At 51.5% G+C, this 24499-nt stretch overlaps 1 protein-coding gene across 1 annotated transcript in view; it reads left to right on the top strand.

Moving 5' to 3' along the window:
• GPR26 (G protein-coupled receptor 26) overlaps positions 1–23196 on the top strand; it is a 29069-nt gene extending 5873 nt beyond the window's left edge. The window contains exons 2-3 of the mRNA XM_005895082.2: positions 5350–5463; positions 19863–23196. Of these exons, the coding sequence (XP_005895144.2) occupies positions 5350–5463; positions 19863–20094 (346 nt within the window). The 3' untranslated portion in view covers positions 20095–23196. The remainder of the gene's footprint in view (positions 1–5349; positions 5464–19862) is intronic.
• The last annotated feature ends 1303 nt before the right edge of the window (positions 23197–24499 follow it).

Below are 24499 nucleotides of genomic sequence, written 5' to 3'. Positions count from 1 at the left end.
CTGGGCCAATGAACCTGGCCAAGAGAGCTTCGGGCCTCTCACCCTCTGCGCTGCATGGGAGCCCAGACTCAAGCTCAGATCTTACTGGCAACAGTCTGTAGTCACAGTGTGCTCTCTCATAGATACAGGAAGAGAAAGTTTGCAGTGGGAGGGAGTTTGGGGGTTCAAGGCAGTGCTGGGCCGTAGGCATTGTTTCCTAGATACATACTGAGTGATTAACACTTAGGATCCACACTGAGTGAATGCTGACTCTGAGTCAAGCACTGTCTTAGCTCCTTCCGGGCTGTTCACTTAGATAAACTCAATAGGATCCTGCCACACAGGTACTTACCTTGTCCCCATTTTAGAAATGAAGAGGCTGATGCACAAAGAGCTGTGTGACTTGCCTAAAGCCGCACAACAGGTCAGTACAAGAAGCATAGACTTAAGCCCAGAGGTCTGGCTCTGGCGCTGCTTGTGTGCTGACCACTCAGTATTAACCAGAGAGGACTCTCGGCCATGGAAGGGTTCACAGCTTCACATTCTATTGATAAGCCTTGCTTTGTCTGAAAGGCTCAAGATTCTTAAGTCTCAGCTTTAAAAAAAATCTGTGCTAGAGCAGATTTCTACTATCATCACTTTTGATAAGGTCACTTTAAAATAACTGAGTATTAATTTTCTTAAGGGTTGTTCATTACTTCAGATGGCATACTCTCGTTACGTTTTTCTGGGTACAAGATGTTGAGCTTCGTAGTGTGGGAACCCAGAAAAGGAATGTGTCTGTGGAGTGCCTGCTGTTTAATCCTTCTCTCCTGTACAAAGCTTTGCAGGAACAGATAAAATGAATTCCCCACAGGCACAGGTTTTTACAATGAAGAGTGACCTTGATCGTGCTAGCCTCTGAAGGGTCTGTTTTATTCCTCGGAGAGTCCCTGAGATGTTTCTGTTTATCTTTCTGAGGACCTTCAAAGCTTTAATGAATGTCTGTCTTTAAATATTCCTCAAGGCTCGGGGGCAGGATTGTCTGCTGTGGTGGGAGGAAGAGATGCTGCTCTTGGGGAGACAGTTGGGTCCTCAGACCCTCAGCAGGAACCCAAGTGCCCCCTCAGGGGTGGGGTTGGGGGGAGCAGAGGAAGCTTCTCTCTCCTCCAGAGCTGGGTAGCAGATGAGTCACTTAGTCTCTGCTAAGTGGCTGCTCTAGCTATAGGCCTAACTGTGAAATCCACCTCCGATAAATGAGGAACCAGATTCAGAGAGGTTGAGTGACTTCCCTGAGGCCACACAGCTGTGAGGGCACAGCTGGGACTAGGACACATAGCCAGAGCGTGCTCACTGATCAGGGTTACTCTAAAATGTCTGAGAAAAGGAAAACATGGCTGGGGGTCACACCCCGGAGGAGGGCCAGCTTCCAGTGTCACCACCAGATTCTCTGGTGCCCCTTGATGAGTCATTTACGGTAAATGAAAGTGATCCTCATTTTCAAGGAGATGTCCAGAATCCTGTACTCCTTCCAGTGGGTGAGTGTACTGTGATGACTCGGGACTCCTAGCTCAGCCCCCACATCTGCAATTCCTACACTGATCACACTGAGTTTTGAGAGAAGGATTTCATTATTAAAACAAGAGGTCCTGTGTTGTAAAGAATGTACCAGACATGCCACGAGGGTGACTGTTGTTCTGATTTGCCTGGGACTGTGAGGGCTCCCAGGATGTGTGACTTTGAGCCTGAAAATCAAGACCGTTTCAGGCAAACCAAGACGGGCTGGTCACCTCACTGCACCCAGATCTCCAGGGTGGGGACCCGTGCCTTCTCTCCATGCCCACTTATATATGCACAAGTCACAAGAGCCAGAGGTCTTTGCAAGAAGATGCTACAGACACCCAGGTGTAAATGGAAAGTGAAAAGATTTACGATGACTTTTGCTGTGTGACTTTAGGCAAAATCGCCCTTCTGTTCTCTGCCTTCTTGGTTGTATGCTTCAGATTTTCTGAATGAGATGATGTACACAAATCCTCAGGGAGGTGTAATGACCCCAGTGAGTTGGCAGGTGACACTCAGAGTCAGATGACCTGGGTTCAACTACTGCCATCACTTAGGGAGACCAACCATCCTGCGTTGCCCGAGACGGAGAGTGGTCCTCAGATGTGGGATCCTCAGTCTGAAAACCCAGCAGCCCTGTGTAAACCATCCAGGCTGCAGGACTTTCAGTACTAAACCCGGGACAGTCCTGATTACCTGGGGCAAGTCGGTCACCCCACTGCCGCCCTTCTCCCGATCACTGTGCGATCTTGAGCAAGTTACTTAACTTCTCTGTGCCTCTGTCTCATCTGAAAAAGTGAAGATTACAGTTTATCAGTCCTAATCTCATAGGATTGGGATTCCCTGGTGGCTCAGACGGTAAAGCGTCTGCCCGCAATGCAGGAGACCTGGGTTCAATCCCTAGTTCGGGAAGATCCCCTAGAGAAGGAAATGGCAACCCACTTCAGTACTCTTGCCTAGAAAATTCCATGGATGGAGGAGCCTGGTGGGCTGCAGTCCCTGGGGTCGCAAAGAGTTGGACATAACTGAGTGACTTTACTTACTGTATTATAGAGATGTGAGTATCAAATCAATGAATGCAAATGAACCCCTATCACAGTATCTAAGATAGCATATATATTAAATCAAGAAATCAAGAAATGTGGGTGGCTACTGATATGAGTGATTAGAAATTAATTCATGATGTTAGTCATGAGTAATACATTTCAGCCAGTATGAAATCTGTCTGTACTGGGCCAGACTCCAGTTCTCAACTTTCTAAATTCCTGGAAGGATACAGTCAACGGAGGAAAAAAAATCTGCAGGAATTTTAGGGGAGCAGTCCAAAGTAACATAGAGTTGTCCATCTGTGGCTAGAAATCTGACAAAGAAGAGCCGTGATTAATTAGTAAAATGTTGGTTCTTGTGGAGGGAAGGGGAGGCTGCCTTGGTGTCCATGCTGCTCACGAGCCTGGCTCATGAACATTCTCCCCACTCCTTGCTTTCATTGAACAGACTGACCTATTTTGGTATCAGGTCACTGCAGCCTGGCTTCCCAGGAGGCTCAGTAGTAAAGAATCTTCTTGCCAATGCAGGAGACACAGGTGATGCAAGTTCAGTCTGGAAGGCTTTGCGAGGCTGTGTTCAAACTGAGGGTTCTCAGGCTCCTCAGATGCGGCAGGGAGAGCAGAACTGGCTTTGTGCATACAGCCCGCCTGCCTCGTCTCCCAGCCTGGCTCCCCCAGCACAGAAAGGGGCTTCCATTGTACAAGGTGGACATGGCAGGATCTGCGTCCACATGTTGCTCACAGATGTCATGTCTCTGGTCTCCAGCCGAGCACAGAGGTGGCACAGTCCACCCTTAGGAGGATGGGGCCAAGGATGACGCCTGCACACCTTCTGGAAGCAGGACCAGGGCATTTGGGCAATAAATTCCATGTCCCTAGAGCTTGGTCTGGGCTTGCCAGGTGGCGCTAGTGGTAAAGAACCAGCTTGCCAATGCCGGAGACACAAGAGACTCGGGTTTGATCCCTGGGGTGGGAAGATCCCCTGGAGAAGGAAATGGCACCCCACTCCAGTATTCTTTCCTGGAGTATCCCATGGACAGAGGAGTCTGGTGGCTACAGTCCATGGGGCCGCAGAGTCAGACACGACAGAGACTGAACATGCACTCATGCACACATTGCAGCCCTGGCCTGACTTCTGCCAAGTTACCTTTCCTCCTGATGACTCTGTCCACAGTCTGCTTCCCTGTCCACTTCTGCAATCATGTCATTTATTTTAATGTATGCCTGTGGCCGATTCATACTAATGTATGGCAGAAACCATCACAATATTGTAATTATCCTCCAATTAAAATAAATCAATATATTTTTAATTATAAAAAAATAAGTAAAAAGTAGGAACACATGGCCACATTGGGCCTGTGATCTGGAGGACGTGATGCCTCGCTTGTGGAGATGGACAGCCCGGCTGTTGCGCGTGCATTTTGCTGAGGCTGCAGGAAAGGGGTTGCAAGAACCGCTGCTCCCAGCTGGCCTAAGATGTCAGTTCTCGAAAGGTGGGGAGCAGAGCGGAGTCAGGAACAGGGTGTGGTTAGAGGTGCAGGTGAGCATCCTCAGAGCTGTGTCCCTGATTCTCCAGGGGCTTAATGGTCCTGTAGCTTCACCGAGCTTCATCTCTGAAGGAATCAAGTAACTTCTTCAGTCACCTGATAATGTCATGTCTGTAGCCCTGGGCTTGCTGGGGCTTTGGGGTGGAAGAAATAGGGCTGAAGGTGTGGAGGAAAGGAAGCCCGGGCCACAATGCATACAGAGTCCAGGCTGCCCCAGCTGGAGGGTACCTGCCTCCAGTCACCCAGACACGCATTCAAATTCTGCAACCGCTTACCAGCTGAGCAAATCATTTGGCCTCAGTGAACTCAGGGTCTTCATTATAAGGCAGGGCAAGTAACACTTACCTGGCAGGATCAAAAGATAAAGAATTAGAGATAATAATTAGATAAGGTAAAGGTAAGAACTAGAGATACTACCTAGGGAGTGTGTTTATTTGCACTTGCTTGGGCACTGTGCTAATTGCTTTGTATGCTTCAGGCATTTAATTCTCAAAGCAGCCTTTTGCAGCACTTTATTTTATGTCATTTTTTTTAATTGGATAACAATTGCTTTATAATGTTGTGTCAATTTCTGTTGTACAACGAAGTGAATCAGCTATATGCGTACATACAGCCTCTCTCTCTGGCGCCTCCCTCCCACCCCACCCCCATCTCGCCCTCTAGGTCATCACAGAGCACCAAGCTGAGGTACCCCCGTTGTACAGAAGCTTCCCACTAGCTTATCTGTTTAGCACATGGTAGCGTATACATGGACTTCCCTGGTGGCTCAGATGATAAAGCATCTGCCTACGAGGCCGGAGACCTGGGTTCGATCCCTGGGTCAGGAAGATCCCCTGGAGAAGGAAATGGCAACCCACTCCAGTATTCTTGCCTGGAAAATCCCATGGACGGAGGAGCCTGGTAGGCTACAGTCCATGGGATTGCAGAGTCAGACATGACTGAGCCACTTCACTTTCACTTCAGTGTATATATGTCAGTCCTAATCTCCCAGTGGGTCCACCCTCCCTTGCCGCTGTGTGCAGAGCTTTGTTGTATTACTCTCCGTATTTTATAGATGACGACCCAGTGATGTCAGACAAGTTACCCCAGGTCACATGCTTAGAGCCTAGTTGAGCTCGTGTCTCTCTGGCTCCATGGCCAAGTTCCCACTCTCACAGCCACCACCTGCACACGTGAAAGTGAGTCCCTGTGCCTGGCCGCCCGCCCCGTGACTCACCTTCTCCCCCTCTTGTGCGCAGTGTGCGGGAACGCTGTCTGGAGGAGCAGAAGAGGCGGCGGCAGCGAGCCACCAAGAAGATCAGCACCTTCATAGGCACCTTCCTCGTGTGCTTTGCGCCCTACGTGATCACCAGGTGAGCTTGGCCGGCGGGCCCAGAGCTTGGGGCGGCTGGGGTTGGGCGCAGGGCTCCAGAGAGCCACGTGGGCCTCGCTTGGCCACGTGTTTTCCAGAGGGTGGATCGGAGGATGAGAATGAACTTGATAGATGAGGGAGAAGGAAGCCATATGCTTTTGCTTTTCAGCCTCAGATTCTTCTGGATTAAACTTAAGACCAAAAGGTAGTGAGACTCCCCACTTGATTGCAAAGCACATCATTCTAACGTTCAGTCCCCAAACCCAGGAAGCTCTAAAGGAGGAGACAAGGGAGAAGAGATAGGGGAGAGCAGCCTGCAGGGTGTGGGTTCTTACTGCCAACCAAGTGCAGGAGAGCCCCGCCTGGAATCCCCAGCCCAGACACCCTGATCAGCAGGTGCCACCTGCCCAGGGCGCAGGGAGCATGCTCTGTGCCCAGCCAGACGGGCCCTCCCGTCCACAGCTCCAGGATCTGCCTCTGTGAGTCCAGGCGTCGTGGCTTGTCACGTTCTCTCCCTGTCCCCATCCCCCATGCCAGCCAAGGTTGCAGTATGATGGCCTCAGGGCTGTACATTCCAGAAGCCAACCTCCTCCAACTACAGAATTTTCCTTACATGTTGTAGCCAGAAAAAAAAAAAAAAAAAAGTATTACCCGCTCAGTTTTGCTCACTGGAGAGGAAACACCCCTGCACACACAAATTTGTATCCAAAATGGCTTAACTATTTGGGAAGATGAAAACAGAAAGGATTTTGATGTTCTGTTGGAAAGTGGATGTTGAGCCTGGCAAGTAGGAGCTGTGCAGGGTTTTGTGTGCATGTGTGTGTGTGTGTGTGTGAAAGAGAGAGCATCCCCCAGCATCCCTCAGCCTCCCCTCAGCATCCCCAGAATCCCTCAGTATCCACTGCTGCTGCTAAGTCGATTCAGTCGTGTCCGACTCTGTGCAACCCCGTAGACGGCAGCCCACCAGGCTGCCCCGTCCCTGGGATTCTCCAGGCAAGAACACTGGAGTGGGTTGCCATTTCCTTCTCCAATGCATGAAAGTGAAAAGTGAAAGTGAAGTCGCTCAGTCGTGTCCGACTCTTCACGACTCCATGGACTGCAGCCTACCAGGTTCCTCCATCCATGGGATTTTCCAGGCAAGAGTACTGGAGTGGGGTGCCATCACTAGCACCCCCATTATCCCTCAGCATCCCCCAGAATCCTCCTGCATCCCCCAGCATCCGTCAGTATTTTCAGTATCCCCAGCATCCCTCAGCACCCCCAGTATCCCTCAGCAGCCCTCACCATCCCCCAGCACCCCCAAGCATCCTCCTGCATCTGCCAGCATCTCTCAGCATCCCCCAGGACCTCTCATGACCTCTCAGCATCTCCAGTATCCCCCAATATCCCCCAGCATCCTTCAACATCCCCCAGCATCCCTCAGCATCCCCAGTATCCCCTAGCATCTCTCATCATTCCCTGTATCTCCCAGCATCCCTCAGCACCCTGATTATCCCCCAGCACCTTCCTGCATCCTCAGGTGGCTGGGACCTGGAAAGGATGCCCTGCTTCACCATCCCCCAGAGAGGGATGGTGCTCCAGGGAGGAGAGGCTCACTGTGCCCAGGTCCCTCTGTCTCTCCCTGTCCTTCCTCACACTGAGCTGAAGCCTGGCTCCCCATAGTTCCACCCACGCTCCCAAACCTGCTTTCTGCAGTCCAGGAGGATGTCTGTCCCGGGGGACCTGCTGATGGGCAGTGAGCCGGGCTCCCCCTCAGCAGCACCTGTCTTCTCTTCTCCAGACAGCACAAGCCCAAAGCATCTCTCACTGTCTTTTCTGTGGTAGCCACTCCCTCTGGGGGAAGGCTAGTGGGCTTACCTCTCACTTTAAACATAGGACATCAGGCTGTCTGCAGATCTCTGGATGAGTCTGTCCTGAGCAGAGCAGATCCATCAGTTCTACCTTCTAGAACTACCCACGAGACCTCAGCCCTCCTGACAGTCTGTGTTGTGAGTGGGGGTATCCTGTGCATCGTGAGATGTTGGCAGCCCCTCTGTCATCTACCACTGCCCACCAGCAGCACCTCTTCCCTCCTGCTCCCCGCTTTTGACAACTAGAAACATCTCCAGACACTGACAGATCTAGGCAACCTGGGGACCAGAAACACCCCTGGGTGGGAGCTCCTGGTGTAGGTCTGCCATATCTAGCCAGGACGTCAGAACTTGCAGAGATGCGGGTTTCTGTGGGACACGAAGCCCAGGCAGAAACACAGGAGAGTGGGTTTCCATTGCTCTCCGAGGGTGGGCTGCAGAGTTTGTCAGCTTGGGCTCTGGAGTTCAAACTCCAGCTCCTCTACTTCCTGCTTGCTGCGTGACCTTGGGCCAGTGATATTGCCTCTCTGAGCTTCCAACCTGTCATCTATAAACCAGAAGTGAGCAGTGCCTGCCCCTTAGGGTTGTTGTAAGCGTTCAAGGGCTTCAAGCCTGGGGAGCGTGTGTGTCACGGGCTTGGTCTGGATGTGTCCACCCTCCCTTCTTTACATACCGCACCAGCCACAGTGCCTGGCCTGGGACTGGCTGGCGTGTGAACTAAAGGGGCCTAGATAGAGCAGGGAGAGATGAATCAGGAAGGGAGGGCATGCGGATGCCCCTTCTCTTAGCTCCCACAGTAAAGGGGACTTGTAGGCTAATGAGGTGAACTTGAACCCTCAGAGGACAATAGGTAATTCAGCTCCAAATTTAAGCTATTGGATTTTTCCCTGGCTTAATCGCATTTCCCCACAAAATTTTCCTTTTTTCTGATTATAGCTTGCTTCCCTCTAATGGTGCCCAGAAAAAAAAACCGTTTCAGTGAAATTGACAGTCGGTTCACAACTCAATATGTTCTCTCCAAATGGACATGGTGCATTTGGACTTTAAAAAAACACTCATAAAACTGTTCATCTTTTGTGGGGACAGATGGCAACTTACAGGGGAGGAAAAGAGATGCTTAGGAAACCTCTGCGAAACCCTCCCCACCCCCACTGCCACCACCCCATCTGGCCACTGCCTTGACTTTCCTGTGTGCACAAAGGAACCATCCTAAACCAAGCTCAGAAAACATGCAAGGTCAGCTCAGTTGCGTCCGACTCTGTGACCCCATGGGCTGCAGCACACCAGGCTTCCCTGTCCATCACGAATTCCCAGAGTTTACTCAAACTCATCGAGTCGGTGATGCCATCCCACCATCTCATCCTCTGTCATCCCTTTCTCCTCCTGCCTTCAATCTTTCCCAGCATAAGGGTCTTTTCAAATGAGTCAGTTCTTCACATCAGGTGGAAAGGCTGAAAGTATTGGAGTTTCAGCTTCAGCATCAGTCCTTCCAATGAATATTCAGGACTGATTTCCTTTAGGATGGACTGGTTGGATCTCCTTGCAGTTCAAGGGACTCTCAACAGTCTTCTCCAACACCACAGTTCAAAAGCATCAATTCTTTGGCGCTCAGCTTTCTTTATAGTCCAACTCTCACATCTATACATGACTACTGGAAAAGCCAAAATATGCAAACATCCCGTCATTTCATTTTGCCACGCGTTTCCCCAGCACCTTCTCTGTGCAGAGCCAGAAGGACACCTGCAGGGGAGGCATGGCCTGGTGGGGCTCTGCAGGAGACCTCCTGTGAGGGGGGCACGACCCTGTAGATACGGCGCGCCTACGTGGATGGAGCGCCCTGACGGGGCATCTGATCGGGAAGTGTCTCAGACTTCCAAGGCATGACCGAGTGAAGTGGGCGTGGCTACACAGGGGGCAATCCCAGCAGAAGGGACATCGGGGGCCAGGTCTAGATCCCCACAGGGGAGCCACCAGCCACGGGTCCCACTGAAATACTTGAATATGACTTGTCCAAATTGAAATGTGCCGTAGGTATGACATGCATGCTGGGTTTCCAAGACTTAGCATGACTACACACACACATACATATTATATATATATATATATATGTACACACACACACACACACACACACACATATATATATATAAGATTCCTGGTGGCTCAGCAGTCAAGAATCTGTCTGCAATGCAGGATACACAGGTTCTGTCCCTGGGTCCGGAAGATCCCCTGGAGAAGGAAATGGCAGCCCACTTCAGTATTCTTGCCTGAAAAATCCCATGGACAGAAGAGCCTGGCGGGCTACAGTCCACAGGGTAGCCAGAGTCAGACACGACCAGCTACTAAACCACCAATATATGTATAGTTAAAACTTTTCATATCAATTCCATGGTGAAATGGTGCTATCTTGGATATATTGAATTACATAAGGTTTGAAGTTAACAGAACTTCACATGTTTCTTTTCACGCCTGAGGCTCACCTTCTTCTTCTGTCGGACAGTGCTGGCCTCTAGCCAGAGACTCTGGGGTCCAGGCACACCCGTGTTCTTACTCCCAGCTCCCTCATCCCCTTTACCTCTAGATCGTTCTTTTCTGAGCAGGAACACCTTCGTTCCTGGGATGGTCCTTCTGGCCAAGCTGCCAGAGTGCTCAGAACGCCTCCTGCCCTGTCCAGCGCCCTGCTCAGCGCTGCTCATCTAGACGGGCAAGAATGAGCAGTGGCTGACTCAGTGGCTTCCTCTGAGGGTCAAGTGCATCGAGGCAGGGGTCCTCGAGGGTCTGAATGAGGGGACGTCAGGTCCCAGCACAGAGTAACAGTAGGGACTTTGTGGCCAGCAGATCCTTGTGGCTAATCCTCTTGAAATGACACCCATCTTGGAACCACCTTCCCCTGCCCACGCCCTACCCCCATGCCCCTTCCATGACTGAAGACAGAAGAGATTCCCACAAGGGGCCTAGCCTTTGTGATAGCAGGGGCCCCGGCACACCCCAGGGAGAGGGACACATGTGAACTTGCTCATCACATGCAGGGGACCTTCTGGGCTCCGGCTGTGTGCTGGGTAAGTCCAGGGTCACACCTGAGCTACCCTTCCCGTGCCGGGGCAGCAGAACTGCTAAAAGAGGTGAGGTGGGGTAGACCGGGGGTGGGGCAGAATTTGCTCTGACCCCCACCTCCAAGGAGCTGGACCCAAACTCTCCCATCGTACACTGAGTCAGGGCTGAGAACTGCACACTCATTGTGGGGAGAAGTCAGACTCTAGGAAGGAATGCATAAAATACCCATGCACGGCCTTCCTCGTAGTGTACCTCCCACCATCCCCAGGACCGGAATCAGGGCCGCTCATATTTTTGGTGGCAGTTGATTCTTCTGCTGTTCTTCCCAAGCTGGCTTCCGAGTGTGGACATAATCTCCCTGGTCTCAGAAGTGAAGTCAGGCTCTGCTCTGAAATGCAGCTGAGAATTTAACTTCTTGCAGATGATTCCCCATGGAGAACCTAGAGCCATGGGTTATGGAAATGGTAGTTTCTCTAGCAGCCGCTCATCCAGGGAGAGTGAGCTGGTTTCAGGCCAGTTGGGATCCACTGCACGTGGCAAGCCAGCACAGTTGTTGAGATGGATTCTGAGGCCAATCCTGTGAGTGACTCAGCCAGGGTTCCTGCCAGGGTCTGCCTGGAGCCAAAGCCCACCCATGGGTCCCCTTGCCCTGCGTGGAGGCTTCTCCTTCCTCCCAGAGGATATAGGAAGACACTTGGTGCCGTGACCCACTCAGAACCACAAAGTGCAGCTTCTGCGATGATTAAGATCAAGTTGCTCGAGTGGTACTTAAACCCCTCATTGAGCCATCAATACAGACACTACTATTTCCGGTAACTCCACAAGGACAACCTCCGTCTAAGCAGCCTGCATTACTACTTCTCCCCCTCCGATCTTATTGGGGGAAGACATGTGCAAGCCTGTGGGTTGATGTTAGATCAGCCGTGGGAAGCGCTGGGAGCTAGCAGAATCAGAACATCAAGAAAGAGAAGGGGCTTGTGCTATGACGTCTGCCCCCGATTTGAGCTGATCAGGAAGGTCCAGCTGGCGGGGGGCAGATCCCTGCTCCTTATCCACAGTCTGTTCACATCTGCCTGATAACTGTCTCAGATTGGGAAGCACCATTCTTGGGTTAAGAACCACTCAAGTCTTCAAATAAATTCTCAGACTTCCCTTATTGGAGGATGTGGGGTCTCTATAACCATGCATGTGTGCTAAGTCGCTTCAGTTGTGTCTGACTCTTTGTGACACTATAGATTGTAGCCCTCCAGGCTCCTTTGTCCATGGGACTCTCCAGGCAAGAATACTGGAGTGGGTTCCATCTCCTATTCCAGGGGATCTTCTCGATCCAGTTATCGAACCCTCGTCTATTATGTCTCCTGCATTGACAGGCAGTTTCCTTACCATTAACGTCACCTGGGAAGGCCCTTTATAACCATACCTATCACTTATTCATGAGAAATGCTGGGCTGGAAGAAGCACAAGCTGGAATCAAGATTGCCAGGAGAAATATCAATAACCTCAGAAATGCAGATGACACCACCCTTATGGCAGAAAGTGAAGAGGAACTAAAAAGCCTCTTGATGAAAGTGAAAGAGGAGAGTGAAAAAGTTGGCTTAAAGCTCAACATTCAGAAAACGAAGATCATGGCATCTGGTCCCATCACTTCATGGGAAATAGATGGGGAAACAGTGGAAACAGTGTCAAACTTTATTTTTGGGGGCTCCAAAATCACGACAGATGGTGATTGCAGCCATGAAATTAAAAGACGCTTACTCCTTGGAAGGAAAGTTATGACCAACCTAGGTAGCATATTGAAAAGCACAGACATTACTTTGCCAACAAAGGTCTATCTAGTCAAGGCTTTGAGTTTTCCAGTGGTCATATATGGATGTGAGAGTTGGACTGTGAAGAAAGCTGAGTGCCAAAGAATTGATGCTTTTGAACTGTGCTGTTGGAGAAGACTCTTGAGAGTCCCATGGGCTGCAAGGAGATCCAACCAGTCCATTCTAAAGGAGAATAGTCCTGGGTGTTCTTTGGAAGGAATGATGCTAAAGCTGAAACTCCAGTACTTTGGCCACCTCATGTGAGGAGTTGACTCATTAGAAAAGACTCTGATGCTGGGAGGGATTGGGGGCAGGAGGAGAAGGGGACGACAGAGGATGAGATGGCTGGATGGCATCACTGACTCGATGGACGTGAGTCTGAGTGAACTCCGGGAGTTGGTGATGGACAGGGAGGCCTGGCATGCTGCGATTCATGGGGTCGCAAAGAGTTGGACACGACTGAGTGACTGAACTGAGTTGAACTGACTGATGACTTATTCAACACCTATAATGTAGCCAGGATATACCAATACCTGCCCTGTACAGCTCTCCTTCAAGGTGAGTGCTAGAATCTCCATTTACTGAGGATCAACAAGGTGAGATGAGTGGCCCATGGCCATAGCAGTAGCAACTGGCAGATCCAAGGGTTCAAGGCCAGTACCAAGCCTGTTGGCAAAAATTTAGCCCTGTGACCATGTTACATCTCCAAAGCCTGTGGACCAGGTGCTGAAAATATAGAAATGTTTGTCCACAGGCTTTTGATCCAACTTCTAGGCCCAGGCATCTTGGCATGAACCTAAACATCCAGACTCCTGTGGGTAAACGCCAGGCCGGTGAGTGAGTCCTTTCACTAGAAGCAGCAGTGTTTGCATGGAGTCACCTCTGACCTCCCACCAGACTGACAGCAGCTTGTGCAGACCTGGAGTCGGGCCCAGAGGTCATTACTACTGGCAGCTGGAGTCATCAGCAGATTTAGGTGGCCCGGCGCTGACCATGCATCCTTACTTCTCAGATTCCCACATTGCACCAACCAACCAAAAAGCCCCTTGCACCTGGATTTTGGGGCATGTCAGATGACAGAGGAACGCACTGGAAACCTCCACCCTCACTCTTTCTATTTGTTTGGCTGCGTTGGGTCCTAGTTGTGGCACACGGGATCTTCTGTTGCAGTGTATGGACTCTAGTTGCAATATGTAGGCTCAGTAGTTGGAGCACGCGGGCTTAGTTGCCCTGGCGTGGCATGGGATCTTAAGGCGTGGTGTGTGGGATCTTAGTTCCCTGGCCAGGGATCAAATCCATGTCCCCTGCATTGGAAGGCAGATTCTTAACCACTGGACCAGCAGGGAAGTCCCCCCCACCCTCACTCTTAATAAGGGTCACTGCCTTCTATTCACACACTTACACCAAAAGCCCCAGTGGGCCAAGTCTGGCTTTTTGCAGAGTGTGTGAGCAGGGTGCGAGGATCTGCAACAGATTCTCATCCAGAAACTCGACTTACACTTTTTGGAATTAAAATGCACTTTTTAGAAGCATTTGTAAGGCTATTGTCTCCCCAGCGACATATGCTTACAAGTAATTATGATTATCTCAGATCATCGGAGTGGGGCCTCGAGGCCTTTGTGGATCCGACAGCAGCATTATCGTGGCTTTTCAGAGTCATGGAATTATGACAGCAGAGGGCTTTAATATGCCCAGTGTTAATATTCTATTAATCAAAGGCCTTTTCCCTGCTAGTGGCTCATGAACATTTAAAGCTCAGCTTGTTGTTTAGTTGTGTCCGGCTCTTTTGCGACCCCATAGAACATACCCCATCAGGCTGGCTCCTCTGTTCATGGGATTTCCCAGTTAAGAGTACTGGAGTGGGTTGCCATTTCCTTCTCCAGGGGATCTTCCCGACCCAGGGATTGGATCTCCTGGATTGCAGGCAGATTCGTTACCAGCTGAGCCACCAGGGAAGCCCAGCCTGTTACTTATGTATCTTCAAATACACAGACCAGATTCTCCAGAAGTCTTGAGAAGACACCAGGCTTGCTTCCCAAAGGATGTTCTGTGGCCCGTGTTGCACTTGGTGCACAGCATGTGTGTGTGTGTGTGCATGTGTGAATGTGTGTGTGAGTGCGTGTGTGAGTGTGTGCGTGTGTGAGTGTGTGTGTGAGTGGGGGAGAGATGATATCATGGAAGTGTGAAGAGGGGGCACCAATTTACCACTTTAAATTCAAGGGTTGAAAGTGAAGGCCTTTTCTAACCTAGAACTGACTCAAGGAGCTGGGAGGTGCCGCCTGGCACCCACAGTCCAGGTTCAAATCCACCCCCCACGCCCAGGCCACGTGGCCTCAGCCTGTCACTCTGCCTCAGGTCCTGCCCTGTCGTGTGAAGGGCAAGGGACGCTGCCAGGGGGACTTGAGACCCTGTTTGTGAAAGTGGCTGTCAAAGCCCCGAGCCTCTGAGGACCCAGAAGAGAAGCTGGGTCTGGGATTACTGGTGTTACCGGTCTTCTTCTCTCCCCCAGAATTTAGTTACTTTGCAGATTCCCATCATCGAGCAGAGCTGAGACACTGGTTTCTCCAGGAGGAGGGAGGTTGGAGACTGCCCAGGAGTCCTGGCAAGGGTATCTCCATTCTCCTCCCGGGACCAGGGTGGCCAGGCTGCCAGGTGGGGTCTGAGAGCCCTGTGGGTGAAGGCCGAGGGGGCGGCTTCCCAACTGTCAGCCCTCTGCTGTGACAGCCAGCACAGAGACCTCCCTGGGACCCAGACCAGAGGGCCTTGTGCCCAGAGAGGGGAGATGCTCCCTGGAGGGGTCCCCCGGAACAAATACAGAGCAAAGAGGATCCAGAGGTGGGGACAGGCAGGTAGGTCAGGGCCACAGGTGTCTGCTCTGGGTCACCTTGAGTCAGGTAAACGCCCATCTCCACACTCAGCTTCCGACTTGGCAGCAGCAACATCCTGCAGCATCTCACACCTCCCACCCCAGCCAGGCTGTGCCCCAGGACCCCCAGGGGCTCACTGCCATCTCTGAGCCACGTGAGATGCTCAGGAAAGCGGACTCCTGACCTCCCCTCTCCCTTAGTCCCCAGCCTGACCAGCCGCCCAGCTGTTGCGCTCTCGGCCCAGGGGCTCCTCGGGGGAGCTGTGTCAAGGTTGTCCAGGACAGGCTGGACATTCTAAGCACAGAAGTGTAAATGTTTCCCCGGCACACTGCCCGATGGCAGAGGTTTCTTGGGCACATGCCTCAGGCGGGACCTGGAAAGTCACCTTGGTGCTTACTGGACAGTGGGGGCAGGGGGCAGGGAGCCCTGCTTTGTAGGGAAAACACCCTTCTCCCTGGAGGGGAAGGGCCAGTGCCCTGCTCCGGGGGCTGTTGACCTCTGCTGACCCCAATGTCGACCCTCGGTGCCCACGGGCTCCAGGAGCTCCAAAGGGTTTGGTGCCATGTTGGTGTTATGACCAGGGGCCCATGAACAACCAGATCCTGCCTAACACCCTCTGCACAGCCACAGGCTCCTCAGTGACGTGGGTCTGTTTCCCAGCCCTGCCGCTGTAGCTAGCTGCCACTCACTGAGCGACTTCAACAGTAGAACTGTGCAGCTTCAGTTAGAGGCCGGAAGTTCAGGATCAAGATGTCAACCGGGTGGGTCCTTCTGAAGCTGCCAGGGTGCTCTTCCAGGCCTCCCCACTGCCCCCCTAGAGTTTCTGATGATTTACGTGCCATCTTTAGTGTCGCTTGGCTTCATAAGCATCACCCCATCTCTGCCTTCATCTTGCAGCATTCTCTCTGCGTGCATCTGTGCCCAGACTCCCCACTTTTGTAAGGACACGGTCATCACATGGGCTTAGGGGCCCACCTTCTCCAGCAACTGATTACACCTGCAACAGGCCTGGTTCCAAATAAGGTTCCACTCTGAGGTGTTGATTGGAGAAGGAAATGGCAACCCACCCCAGTATTCTTGCCTAGAGAATCCTGTGGATAGAGAAGCCTGGTGGGCTGCCCTCTATGGGATCACACAGAGTCGGATGCAACTGAAGTGACTTAGCATGCATTGGAGAAAGAAATGGGAACCCACTCCAGTGTTCTTGCCTGGAGAATCCCAGGGACGGAGGAGCCTGGTGGGCTGCCGTCTATGGGGTCGCACAGAATCGGACATGACTGAAGCAACTTAGCAGCAGCAGCAGCAGCTGAGGTGTTGAGAGTTAGGACTTCAGCCTATGAATTTGGGGAGACATAGTTCAACCTACAACAGGGGGCTAGGGCGAAAGGAAACCAAGTCCCCCTTAATTAACTAACACCTGAGCCAATAACCCCTAAACTCAGGGCTCTTGGGCCAGACCTGCGGGCAGGGGCAGGAGAGCGGAGCTCAGTAATCCATCATGTGCAGTAGCAGAGAGGAGAGGCAGAGCGTAGCAGGCCACATTGAGCACGTGGTGACCCTGCTCACGAGGAAACTGTGACTGATCAGAATAATAATGTCCCTTTCCTGGAGGGGAGGGTGTTCGGAGGAGGTGGCTGGACCTGGCATGAGAAGACGGGCTGGAGCGTTCCCTTGCCCAAAGGTCATCTGGGGACCACGTGGCCATCCCCTGCCCAGATGTGAAATTAGAAAGAAGCAATTGTAGCAACACAGAAACCCCTGCCCATTCCCCTAAAGCAGTGGGGACTTGGAACTGTCAGAGCTGGAACAGAACAAAGCCAGCCACGGTGGGCACATGGCAGGGGGGGTCCCCATGCACAGGAAAACCAGAAAGCAGGTCAGCCAGCACATCTGGTCACGGAAGGTCCTAGGTTCACCTTGCCCGGGGGCCCTGTGGGAGCAGTGCCCAGGCCCAGGCTGATCTGAAGCATCTCTTTGCCTGGAGGCCTTGGGAAGGCCAGATGCTGGCTTTTCGGAATAGAAGTCCTGTGCACTGTGGACCGGGGGTGACCGAAGTGCTGGGTGGCACATAGCAACTTCACAGAAAGGGAGTTCTCAGGGCCGGGAGGGACCCCAGGATTCACCCTGTCCAATCGGCGATGTGGAGATTTGAATCCCAGCGTGGCACCCAAGCAAGACGTGGGTCGCAGTTAGATGCAACTGGGCTTCCCATTGAGGAGATGCTGGCTCGCTGCACAGTCCCTCTGAGCCTTGATTTCCTCATCTGTAAAGTGGGATGAATGACACCCATTCTGCAGAGGGTAACCGTAAGGTTAGAGAGTGTGCACATCTCATATTTGGCCCAAAGGAGATACGCAACTGGGAGTTGTTATTACTGAGCCAGGCATGTTCAGACTGGACATAAAATCTCGGAGAAGCAAATGCAATAGATTTTACCTCTTAATTATCTAAATGGTGAAATTTTAAATTGTCCTCAATAACTTTATTCTGTGAAATCTACAGAACCTGCAAATAATGATTTTGATCTTGCTGGATGGTTTGATGCTATTTGGCTCTTAATAAGTTCTCCTACTGCTGCTACTGCTAAGTCGCTTCAGTCATGTCTGACTCTGTGCGAACCCATAGACATCAGCTCACCAGGCTCCCCTGTCCCTGGGATTCTCCAGGCAAGAACACTGGAGTGGGTTGCCATTTCCTTCTCCAATGCATGAAGGTGAAAAGTGAAAAGTGAAAGTGAAGTCGCTCAGTCCTGTCTGACTCTGAGCAACCCCATGGACTTCAGCCTACCGGGCTCCTCCATCCATAGGATTTTCCAGGCAAGAGTACTGGAGTGGGGTGCCATCGCCTTCTCCGAATAAGTTCTCCTAGGAGAGCTCAAATGCTCAGACTGAATTTATCTATATGGAGAAAACTAGACATTTTGGAAAAGCAACCGGGCCTTGCATAGCAACAATACATTGGCATTCAGCTATTTCATTGTTATTATTAGGTGTGAATTCTAGACTTAGGGGTTTTGGTTCCCTTATGCTCATCACTTCCCAACATAGATTTCTTAAAAGTACAGATTTCCCAAATGCCAACAGCTCCATTTTTCCCCATTCAGGCTTCCAAGGAGAAGAGCAGATCATTGGCCACATTTCCCCTCAGGATGGGAGGGCAAGGGCAGAAACAGGATGCCAGATAGAAGGGCCTTAGAATGGAGACATCAAGGATCTGTTCAAAAAGGGAATCATTGCAACAGGGAATCTCACCCCATCAGCGTCCTTCCTCCTCCTTCCCTTCTTGAGCTCGTCCTCATGACCTAAACCCAAAGAAGCCTTCAGGAAAATCACTCAAGTTGGCAACACAGGGTCAGCCCAAGCTCGGTGATTTCGGTACCTGGGTTCTCACCTGGGCAGCCCTCCATGCTGAAAGCCACCCTGCCTTCCATCCTGCCGACCCCTCCCTCACCCCACCTCCCAGGAAGGATACAGATGCCAGATTCCAGTCTGAGCACAGTTAGTGGATCCTCCTCCATCACGGACTTGCTGTGTGATGCTGGGCAAACTCTTTCCCTCTCTGGGCCTTGATTTCCTCATTTGACAGTGGGTGGGGAGAGGGTAATTATTTCCAAGCTCCCTCCCAGTTCTGTGGCCTTTCGTACCTTCTATTAATGCTGGTTAATGTCCAAATATGGCCAAAGGTTCTGGACACATTTGGAAGAGAAGAATTAATGTCCTGATTTGGAGGGAATTCCCTGGTGGCTCAGACAGTAAAGAACCTGCCTGAAATGTAGGAGACTTGAGTTTGACCCCTGGGTCTGGAAGACCCCCTGGAGAAGAGAATGGTTACCCCACTCCAGTATTCTTGCTTGGAGAATCCCATGAACAGACTCTGCAGGGCAGGCTACAGTCCATAAGGTCGAAAAGAGTCGGACATGACTGAGCAACTGACAATTTTACTTTCTTTCCATTTACATAGAGGAAGGCTGTCACTCCCTCACAGCATGACCTTAGCACTGTTGAATGGAGTTGTCGGATGGGTTTCAGAACCGAGCCCCTTTGACACAGAAGCCGCCTCTTCCCTCACCTCCTCCTAAAGAATGAGGTCACGTTAGGGCATCCCCTACTGCTGCTATTGCCAGGGGCCCCCAGATCCCAGCCCTGGAAAGAAGCCTTTCTCACCAGCAGATTCTTCCCTGCTGTGAGACATACTTTGAGCTTTGCCGAATATTTGGAAAATTGTTCTCAGCCCTTCCTCCCAGGCAACCTCCCTTGGAAGGCAGAGCTAGGATTTGGAGCAAAGAATCCCATCTCTTCTGGCTGCAGTGATCATAGAGATGATCTTATCCGACTTCTCACTTTTCATGTAAAACATCCAGGCCCCAGGAAGGGAAATGACTTGCCCAGGGTCACAGAGCAAGTCAGCAGCAGAGTCAGCGCCAGTGGCCAGGATGCAATGAAATCGAGTGCGTTTCTCAGATCACCTTGGGTTCCCGAATCAGACACACCTGAGTTCAAATCCTGCCTTTGCAGTTTACTGGCAAAGTCCCTAACGTCCTTGGATGTCGATTTCCTCACCTGTAAAATGGAGCTGTCTGAACTTCCAGGGTTCCGTGACTCACGTGTAATATGTGTCACTAGCACAGTACCTGGCCTAAAGGAAGTGCCTGGTGGGCGGCCACCGCGTTAATGGTTGTTACTGCTGTTGTCATTGTCACTGGAGGAGGCAGCCTCAGAGACTCTGAAGCTCCGACAGGAAGCCGGGGTCAGGGGCTCAGGCCGGAGCGCCGCATCGCCCCGCTGTGCTCTCATAACCCGACATCCTCCCGGTCTCTGTCCACAGGCTGGTGGAGCTGTCCTCTGCAGTACCCATCAGCTCCCACTGGGGGGTGCTGTCCAAGTGCTTGGCCTACAGCAAGGCCGCGTCCGACCCCTTCGTGTACTCCTTACTGCGACACCAGTACCGCAAGAGCTGCAAAGAGATCCTGAACCGGGTCCTCCACCGGCGATCGCTCCGCTCCTCCGGCCTCACCGGGGACTCCCACAGCCAGAACATTCTGCCGGTCTCCGAGTGAAGGACGTTGCTCCGCTGGAGAGCTTGGAAGGAGGCGGCTGGTGAGAAGAAGGGGAGGGCGGGATCGGGGCGCCTGGGTGGACACCGCCAGCCACCACCACCTCCAAGCCTAGGGATGCTGGACCCCCGGCTCGGGGCGGCGTTGAAGCCTGGTTCCTGGTGCCTGCAGGGCAGACATTGAACTGCCCCTGTTTATCACCAAAGGATGACCAAGGCACGTGCTGTGTGCTCTGGCTTTTCTTTCTGAGAAGCTCCTTTGAGCTCTGAGACTCAGCAGAGACTCCCAGGAGTCACTCCCAGTGCGGTCATGATCAAGGACTCATAATGCTGGTGGCAGGTGGGGAAGCATGGTGTCCACCGGCTTATGCACCCCAGGACCATTGGGCTCCATGCTGAAAAGAAGCGGCGACCTCTGTGGGCCATCGGTCACCCCGGGAGTGAGGTTGGCAGTGGCCATTTGGGCCCAGGTCTGACATGGCCACATGCTGTGGTGGCTGCTGTAATCCAAATATCATTCCGCTGGTACTAACTCAGTTGTGCTCAGCTGGGACCTCGGGCCCCCAAGCCCAAGGGGAAAATGTCTAACAGCTAGTGTTACCCAGCTGTGGCTGACAAGTTGCATTAGACATAGTTCTATTGGATTCACCTTTTTTCTCTCTCTCCCCTCCCCCTTCCCCAAAGCTAACATGTGTGTGCGTGTGTAGACAACCTTAGCATGAAAATGGTTTTCAATAGGCAGGTACTACATGCAATGATGTTCTTTGAAGTCTGACCCAAAGTCACCTTCTTCTGATTCACATGTCATAACTATTGGAGCCAAGGAGAGGGCAGAGGAACGTGCCTGGCAGGTCCCCAAACCTCAGTCTGTGACTTGAACTCGCAGGAAGCGTTTCACCTTGTCTCACGTGTCTTGTCGGGCATGTTCTTTGAGGTGATTGGAGAAGAACAGACCTGAGCAGGTTTTTAGCCTGATTTTAAAGCACCTGGTTCCATCATCCCTAGGGTTCAATATCTTAGTTTCTGTAAGTCATGAACAGACAGTAGAGGCTTCCCAAGGTGATCCAGAAAGTGCTCTGGGCCCATGATGGGACAGTGAATTTTTACCGAAAACCATAACTCAGAAACTATGCCAATCCACTAGCAGCCGCCATCTTGTTCTCATCAAAACAAGGCGAGTGGGCCAGGCTCTGCCTGTTTGCCTTTTTATCATTTCGAGTGACTTGTGCATGCTGAGAGCAGTTATTTTTCCATCCTTCACTCTAACAAGTGACTCCTCCAGGGTGGAAAGATGGGAGCAAAAGGCTCAGAGGGCTCATTCTCCCCTTCCTTTTCTGGGCACAGCCTGACTTTGGAGATGTAGAAGGGAGGACCCTGTTCCACAGGGACCAGCCAGGAGGAACCTGATGCTTTTCACTGCTGAGTGGCCCCAGTATCAAAAAATAGCCAAGTGTGTGCATGTTTGAAAAGATGGTGTCTTACTAACCGTAGCTCCTCATTTAGAAAACAAGTCACTGAGCCTGGCCTACTCTTGTCTCGATTCTAAGTTTCCATGGAGACCGATGTAGCCTTGGAAGCCTTGACGCCTCCCCGTCGCAGCTGGAGGTATGCTCACACCTGCTTAGAGGAGCCAGTGGCACACAGCCCTTCCCAATTCCGTGTTCTGGGACATCACCTTGGTAGCTTGAAATCAGCCACAATGGGCATATTTATACCGTGAAAGTCAGCAAAGGCTACAAACCAGGCCCTTTTCTCCACTGAAAACTCATTGCTAAGCAACTCCCAGCACATCACTGCCCATACGGGACTTTGTGTGCTCCCGAAACAAAATTGCTCTGGTTCAGAGCGCTTTTGGCCCCTCAGGTTTCAATCACAACAGGTATTCACTTTTGTTGCGCTTTCCTAGCATCAAGCAGCTGTTCCCCCTTCGCTGTCCCAACCCCCAAAGCATCAGTGAGGTTGAAGACAGGCAAAGAGCCAGGAAAATGTGCATCATTGAATCCGACCGTCTCTCTTTCACACAAATGCTCTTTGGGCAGCGAAGGAGTGGTGACCCAGTGGCTGAGGTCAATAGTCAGATTCAAACAGTCAAATAAGTTTTCATCAACATCAGGTTGGAGGAATAACTGTCAACTCCTCTTCCTGCTTGCTCTGTGCAGGCAACAAATTATACTCCCAGAAGCAACTTGATCCCTTCCACCTCTTCTTTAGCTAAAAAACAAGATCTGTCACCTATAACGCCACACACGTTGAGAAGAGGCATTTCGTAATTTATACTAAACCGTAGGACTGCCAACAAGCCAACAGAACCAGTTGTATTAGCATCATGGTGACAGTCCCCCAAAGACGCCAGCTGATTGGGCACTTCCGTTATTATTAGGACACAGGTATCAAAACCCAAGGAGAAGTGAGAAGAAGATCACTTCATTAGTGACCAATAGCCACCAACTCTGCTAGGATTACCTTGAGATAAATGTTTATATTCATCTGTATACAGTCTATAAAATTTCCCCAGCTTCATTATTCCCAAGAGAATTATCTACCTCGTTTGGTAATTTATCAAGTGTCACATGGATTTCTCAGGTAAAACTTAGGAAGGTCCAGATCAGCATCTCTGTGAAGGGCCTGGGATGACTTCCTTGACAGCAGCCCAGCGGAAGGCTTGATGTTGAAGGCCTGAGCTCTGGTGGACAGCTGGGCTGAGTGTGAAAGCGTTTCAAGAAGCTGGAGAACAGAGCCTAGAATGGAGAGGATCTCAAATCCTAAACCCACATACAGGGCTCAGTTCCTAGCCCAGCGTGCTCTGAACTTATAGGTTTAAACTCCGCCACAATGTCTTTCTCAGTCACTCTGCAACTCCAACTTTTCTTTGTGCTGCTTCTTGAAGGAGGGGATTTCCAAGCCCTGGGACCCACAGTGGGTGAGGGTCATGGCTTTTGGGGTTTGTGTGTCTCATGGTCAGCTGACCTCCCAAAGATGTTTCCCTGACAGCCTGCCTGTTTTTCCAGAGAAGTCACAGCAGCAGGGGAGGAGGGGAAGTTGCCTTGACTCTTCTCACACCGACTGTACCTTCCTTCTAGAACTCAGCTCAGCCTTCTGTCACCGTGAGCAATAAACCTCTGTCCTCATGTTTGTGAAATTAGTTTCCTTTCTCATGATGCCTTTCTTTCTGAGAGAGGATGGAAAGATCAGGCCACATCCAGGTCCTGGTTGCGCTCCTTTTATACTTCTGTGCCCATGGATGATGTCTTTGCAGGACTGTACTGTGACCCTGTGGGGGTGGAGTGGACCATGGGCTGTGCATATTTAGAATTTACTCCAATTCAGCATCCACTCATTTACCTATGATTTTAATGAAGATATTTTATCAGGTGCCAAAAATTCTTGCATGCGCTCGTGTCCTTTGGACCACAGGCACCAGGGGGAGGAGAGAGGTCCTGGATGTATTGGGGGCTCCTGCTACTTTCCTAAAAGATCCACAGCATCTGTAATGAAGTCCTCAACGAGCTAGCCTTACCTCTGGCCAGCTGCCTTTGCCCTGTTGGTGGAAGGAAGAGATGTAGGGACCTCAGTCTCACTCCTGCCTCTCCAGTTGAGATGCAGCCACAAAGTCAAAGCCCTCCTTCCGCCTCCTTCCACACATACAGGTCAAAGGAGCAGGCCCTGGGCATTTCTGGGAACCAGCTATCTAGGAAAGAGGAATCCCCATGAGTGGAACTGCCTGCCTTCCCAGGTAATTGCATCAGGAGGGGAAAGTGGCTAGGACGTGAGGCCCCGCTCAGCCTGACCTGGACGGATCACTGTTCAAAAGCAGTGGCCTGCAAAGGTCCAGGGAAACCGAGTTCTGGAGAGGTTGGAGAGCGGCCCACAGCAGCCACGGATTCCAGCCCAGCACTGCAGGAATGCCCGCCTCTCACTCTGACATTTACAGAGCACCCTCTGTGTGTCCAGCCCTGGGCTGGGTCAGGCTCTGGGGAGACCGGGATTACTCTAGAGAATGGAGGCTGAGGCTGCGCTCGTGGGTTGTGCACAGGGCCAGGGGCACAGTGGGAGGGCTGTCACACTGGACAGTGGGGAAGGAGGGTTTGGGAAGGTTTCCCAGAGGTGGTGACACTGGCCTGAACCTGCACTGGGGAAGGTCATGTGACAGGACACGAAGGAGGCGTGAACACATCTGGTGTGGAGTTTGGTGGGATGAGAGCTAGACGTGTGTCCAGGAATGAGATCACGTGTGTGCTGAGGAGGTGACGTGCCTCCTGAGACAGAGTGCACGTGATCTGTGACCCAGGGGAGAGTGTCGAGGTCTTGAACTTGGGAGTTCCAAAATTAGAGCTCTTTTAGAAAGAAGACATGGGGGGAAATCCATATAATTTAGCTAGTGAAAAAGAGAAGGAAGAAAGAGAAGAAAG

Source organism: Bos mutus, chromosome 26 (assembly GCF_027580195.1).
Source record: "Bos mutus isolate GX-2022 chromosome 26, NWIPB_WYAK_1.1, whole genome shotgun sequence".
NCBI classification, from domain to species: Eukaryota; Metazoa; Chordata; class Mammalia; order Artiodactyla; family Bovidae; genus Bos; species Bos mutus.
This window is presented reverse-complemented; position numbering and strand designations above follow the sequence as displayed.